Below are 6,147 nucleotides of genomic sequence, written 5' to 3'. Positions count from 1 at the left end.
TTTTTTTTTTCCCTATAAAGGGAATCCTTAGCCTGGTTAGCCAGACCTACATCAAGATGTAAGGTCTGGCAACTCTTCACACAAACGGCTCAATGCAAGGGGCGGGATATAAGGTTGTCCCTCAAAATGCCTCTGCACGCAATAGGATAGCGCTATGACCAATCAGAGCAACGAAGAACGAAGTTTTCAAGTAGGAACCGTCGCAGCTCTGTCGTCATCATGTTAAGCCCGCCCCACAGACGCTACACACGATGTGATTGGCCTGACCAAATTTTGGTTTTTGGAGCTGTTAAGTGTATTGTGAGTGCCTAGACTAAACCCTGGCAGCAAATATATTTTGCGGCCGCTAGGGTGCGTGTAGATTTCTAGGCTAGGGAATCCTAAAAACTGAATACAAATTTTTTTAGAAAGTATAATGGAATATTTGTTTTATAAAACAAAATTATATCATTTTACATAAGATAAATAAAGAACGAGTTTAATTTTTTTATTGTAAAGTAATCCATCTGAACTTGAGTCAAAGCCACAAGTCTGAGGATGATATTATCCCACTTAAAATGTTATGAATAATTTTCTTACTACCGAAAGTCTATCAGGTGAAGACAGGTAACGAAGTCCATTAAATTTATCAACAATGTGCATACATTTTTTAATCTGATCTCTAATAAATAAGATGCTGAAAACAGCACGTTTGTGTGACAATGCGATTTACATAACGAGTCACGTTATCTCGACCTCGTTCATTAGTAAATTCATTTAATTAAAAAAAAAAAAAATAATTAAAATGTATAGTGTTAAACGGTTGTACAATATAAAATGTCAGTTACCTCATTCTGCGTCCAATGGAATTCCCGCCTTCTGACTTGATTGGTCAGTAACTCCACGTTCTTTCTTTGATTGGTCAGTTCAATTACTATGACATTGATAAGCGCTGTTAGTAGACCAATGAATCACCAAAATACAGTTTGGTCAATTTGGCGATTATTTTATGACTTTTATTACAATGAGAAACTATAAGTCTTATTTTCTCCGTGGTGACGTTTATCCAAGTGAAACGGATTCTGAAATAAAATAAAAAATAAGTGTAGGACTGGACTTGAATTCGTCCATTGAGAACTGATTGGATTGGATCGTTTGAAGTTGGGTCATGTTGCTAATCGCTGCAATCTTTTCCCAGACCCCGCCCACCTGTCACACAAAATGACCGGAAATAAAAAGAGAGATCATTTTGAGGAGGGGATATTTGCATTATTGATTAAAAATAACTAAGCACACACACAAAATAAATAAATAAAGCTCACAATTAAGTAATTTGAAAAAAAACCCCACAATATTCCCCAGATTATGTTCCGATTCAAATTTATCAGAAACTTTCCGCAACCCTAATACTAACCTTACACAAGCATGCGACAGATTCAAAAATACATGCAAAAATTTGTGAAACATGCTGGTCAAATGAAAACATTTAATGACACCTTTAACAAAATCACTGCAAATGTGTTCACATATTTTCACACAAGTGTAATCTTACAAAAAATGTATCTACTAAGAGTATGTTTTACTTGTTTGAAGGGCCTGTTTGTTGTTTTTACAAATTCTCACTTTAAAAAACCCCACAAACATAACAGGGCCAGAAGTTCATTTCAAGGGGGTAGGAAAGGGAAAGTTCAAAATGTAGAGGACTCCCATCTTTAATCCACAAAATAGCATTGAAACGCAAATGTCCAAACTGCAAATTGAATCGATAACAATTCTCCTCAGCCATTTCCACCAGTGACTGTATCATCACCTGAGTGGATCCTCTGATGTGACTTCAGACTGGATCGACGTGTAAAAGATTTTCCACACTGAACGCACCGGAACGGTTTCTCGCCGCTGTGTACTGCGGTGTGTCGAATTAAGTTACAATGTTTGGTGAAGCTGCGCCCGCACTGGATGCACGTGTACGGTTTCTCACCTGTGTGACTGCGCAGATGTTCCTTCAACTGATCGAATCGTTTAAAGCTCTTTTCACAGAACGAGCAGCTAAATCGCTTTACCACATCCACGCTCGAGCGCCTGTGAGTCCGAAGCTTGCGCCCGGCACCGATCTCTCCAAGACCACCATGCGGTGGAAACACGTTTGTTGGCGTGTTGTATTCATGCAGCATGTTATATGAAACACCAGCTGAACTCTGCTCATCACAGTGTGTCATGCGACCCAACTCCTGTGTGCCATCACCACACCAGGTTGGGTGGTCCTGGTCTTCTGCATTGATCTGTCCAGACTCCATCTGTGATCTGTGATCAGGCTGTGAGAAGATGGATGTGGAAAATGTTCGTTCTGTGTTTTCTCGCTGGACAGATTCAGGAACGGATGGCCACAGCTGGGCATCTCTCTGAACAACTGCATACCTCAGGTGATCTCCTGGACCCATGCTGGATTCAGATCCTTCTGTTTTTAAGTTCCCCTCTTCTTTAATATCTTTTTCCACTTTGACTTGCAGTCCCAGATCGCTTCGACAACCCTCATCAAGTTCAACAAGTTCTGCGTAAGTCTGTGTGGGTACACAACTTGTGTTTTGGACTTCCGGATCTCCAGAAAGAGTTTTCTGACTTTCCATGTTCTCCTGTGGTTGGATGTTCTGCTCGAGATCGTATGAATTGTTTAATGCATCTAAAAGCAAAAATAAACATTTAAAGGATTACTCCACTTTCATAAATTCTGATAATTTACTCACCCCCATGTCATCCAAGATGTTTATGTCTTTCTTTGTTCATTTGAGAAGAAATTAAGTTTTTTGAGGAAAACATTCCAGGATTTTCAACATCAACAGTTTACAGTTTCAATGCAGCTTCAAAGGACTCAAAACGATCCCAACCGAGACATAAGAGCCTTATCTGGAGAAACCATCATCAGTTTTGCACAAATAAATAATTACTTTTAAACTTATTTAAGTTCTCGTCTTGCACTAGCCGTGGGATTCCCCAGCGTGACCTTACGTATTAGGTATTCATGTTTGAAAGGTCACGCATTACATATGTAAAACGAACACTTGTGGACCATTTAAAACAATAAACAGACACTAGGGCTGGGACAACGTGCTGACGTCATCGCTGACGTTGGCGCAAAAATATTTTGATGCAAAATATGTGTGTCGATTGTATATAAATTGCTATTAGTCAATTAATGGGGAGATAATGAGAATCTAAATGAAAAAAAAAAAAATCGTTAAGATAATTTGAAGCATTGGAAAAATAATCGCTAATTTAATCGTAAAAATAAAATAAAATAATAATCGTCAGACCTAACTGACAGAAGGAAATTAATTAGTATCATGTTTTCTACAAAAAACGTCATTTCTTTTTAACTGAACAAAGACATAAACATCTTTGATGACATGGGGGTGTGTAAATTATCAGAATTCCTTTTATGAAAGTAGAGTATTCCTTATCCACTAGAAATCTAGAAATGAAAAACTCCCATGGAGTTGAGAATAAGTAAATTAATAGTTTTTGTTTAATGCCTGTTATTTTTATTCGTTTAATTGTTAAATTCAAGTAAAACAGAGTATGTGTGTATATTAGTTCTGCTTGCCTCTCTCACCGCCGCTTCGGTCTTCTTCATCTCTTTCTTGCTTGATCACTGGAATTTTAATTTTATCATCCAGAACCTGGACCACCTACAATACAACAGTCAGTGTCTTGATTCATTCAGTGTTAAGAGATATAAATACTTTATACCTAAACGGATCAGAACCTAAACTGTTATCTCTATAGACCATTTCAAAAGATGTAAACAACACTGATAAACTAGATAAACGTTGGGATAAAATACAACCAACAGAACATATAGAACTGAATCAAAAAGTTAAACAAGCATCTTAAAGATACATGTGTGAAATAAAAAAACAGTCACAAACTGAAACAGGAAGTGTTTCTGGACCAGTGTTGTTTACATCTTTTGAAATGGTCTATAAGTGTTTGTGCGACTGTCACTGTGTGTAACTTGTATGTAAGGGTGAGCGGGACACAAACTAACACAGGGTTAATTATAACATGAATACTTTACATATTTCTACAATCTGTGCTTTTGGTCTTTTTCTCTTACTGTCAGAAGATCTCCTGTGAATTTGTGAAATGTTTTGTGTTTTGGTGAACATATTGAACAAAAAGTGTTTTGGAGGCATGAAAGTAAATTTCTTCATCTTACGTTTTTTTATTTCTGAGTTGAGTGTGTAAGTCATCAAATCCAACCTTATATTATTTTAATCACTGTCTTGTTACCTAAAACATAACACCATTTTGAAACATGTCAGCAACTCCTAGTAACTGATAGCTGGGATTGAAAACATTTTTACACAGCGGGGTTAGTTGTCACACAGTGTTACAATGAAGCCTCCAGTATACAATGATAATTAAATGAAAACGATGTAAATACTATTCATCAAAATAATAACTGTTAATACAATATCAGGGAAAATAACTTACAGTTAAGATTTTTTGTCTTAATTGTGCAGCCCTTTAAAAAAAATCTATTTCTATGCATTGCTGCATAATTGATGGATGGTTAGATAAAAGATGATGGATGAATGAATGTGTGAATATCTATATATTATAGGCAGATATATAAACAATATCCACCTTTAGTATATAGACAGAATTTGATTGAATTATTTGTGTTTAAACTAAAGCAGGTGTTACAACAAACCTGTACTATGTGGTAACGTTTGCACTCCTGTAACGGTAGATCACACAAACAAACTTTAAGTGTTCATTTATAGCAGAGTTGTGTGTGTTGATTGTGTTAAAAAATTATTAATCTAACTTAAATATTTTTTGAATGATAAAGCCAAAGTCAAAAAAGCATAAGGTTGTCCCCCGCTCTCCCTTATAAATGGTTTACTATGTTGCTTCATAAAAGGTTGTATTTTGCAAATGATCTTATTGATAATAAACAAGTTTATACTGCATGTCAACATGTTTTTCTTGTCACAGCACTTACAGATAACAGAGAATCCTGTAACCTGAAGCCAGTGTTTGTGTGTGAATGTTTTTATGTCACCTGATGGATATTGAGAATGGGTTCTGGATCTTCATCTCTGACACAGCCGGTCCTGAGGGGTGTAGGATATCGATCTAATGTCCCATTGATCCACACTGAAACACATCACACATCTGCATGATTTAAACATCATCAGCACCAGACAGCAGACACAAATAATAACTGAATGTAAAATGAACATCCTTCAGTGGTTAATTATGTATGACTGATGCTATGTTTACAGTGTGTACCATTACAGTATGAGAACAAGACTAAAACAGGTGAAGTGTTTGACCTCTGACCTCTCCTCTTAGCGCGACCTTTGACCCTCCTCAGTTCACTCTCCATCATGACGCATTTCCTCTTCAGAACATCGATGTCCTTTCGGCTGCGACTCAGCTCCACTCTCATGAACGCGCAGTTGTCGTCCACGTGCCGGTGGATTTCTGATATCGCCGCTTTGGCCAGAAGCTCCATGATGGACATTAACTGCGTCTGGAAAGAGCAGGACGACATCTCTGCGACAATTCTCGAACAAAATAGCCTAAACCCGAGAGCGAGTCGCTTTTAAGCTTTATGTGTTTTTAGTCCAACCGAAAATTAAAGCGAACGGAATCGGATCATTGCACGCGTCCAGTTGTTTATAAATCACGTATTTCCTCCTCACGATAGACCGACCAACCACATTGCGATACGGTTTACAAAAAGGGCGGGGTTTAACCGCACATGCGGCTTCTGATTGGTCAGATAGACTTTTAACTCTTCGCTCGCTGCGTATTTTCATTAAACTTTATTGGTGTCAGTTTTATAAACATTGCTGCGGTATAATTCATGTAGTGATGACAATGATTTAACACTCTCAGTTTAGCATGTTAAAGGAGGATTGGTCTTTCTGACGACAACAGAACAAAATTATCAGCTGTTGTTTTGTGTTTCCGCTAATACTTTACCGTAAATATACTAGTTTAAGTGGCCGTAGATTGGTTAAAGTAAGTTTTTTGTGTTTAACACTTTTTGTTTACTTACTCATAATCAGGGTGCGATTTGTGAAAAAAACAGAGGGGGGGATGTTTTCAGAGGCGTCGATTTCGGCGACGGTGGGTACTCACCATATTTCGTCATGA

General features: G+C 37.4%; 1 protein-coding gene across 2 annotated transcripts; it reads right to left on the bottom strand.

Annotated features, from left to right (window-relative positions):
- Positions 1-1,026: 1,026 nt before the first annotated feature.
- On the bottom strand, positions 1,027-5,706 carry LOC135744069 (uncharacterized). Of its 2 annotated transcripts, none has more exons than XM_065262026.2 (4): positions 5,326-5,706; positions 5,045-5,139; positions 3,587-3,662; positions 1,027-2,656 (listed from the first exon to the last, which is right to left on the bottom strand). In XM_065262026.2, exons 1-4 carry the CDS (start codon positions 5,537-5,539, stop codon positions 1,758-1,760), a joined length of 1,284 nt encoding a protein of 427 aa, XP_065118098.1. In that variant the 5' UTR covers positions 5,540-5,706; the 3' UTR covers positions 1,027-1,757. The 2 variants fall into 2 exon arrangements, with proteins under 2 accessions (XP_065118098.1, XP_065118096.1); XM_065262024.2 differs by having other exon boundaries at positions 1,029-2,656; positions 3,578-3,662.
- Positions 5,707-6,147: the final 441 nt, after the last annotated feature.

This window comes from Paramisgurnus dabryanus, chromosome 6 (assembly GCF_030506205.2).
Source record: "Paramisgurnus dabryanus chromosome 6, PD_genome_1.1, whole genome shotgun sequence".
In the NCBI taxonomy this organism is placed as follows: domain Eukaryota; kingdom Metazoa; phylum Chordata; class Actinopteri; order Cypriniformes; family Cobitidae; genus Paramisgurnus; species Paramisgurnus dabryanus.
Note: the sequence above shows the minus strand (reverse complement) of the source record. Positions and strands in the feature narration are given on the sequence as shown.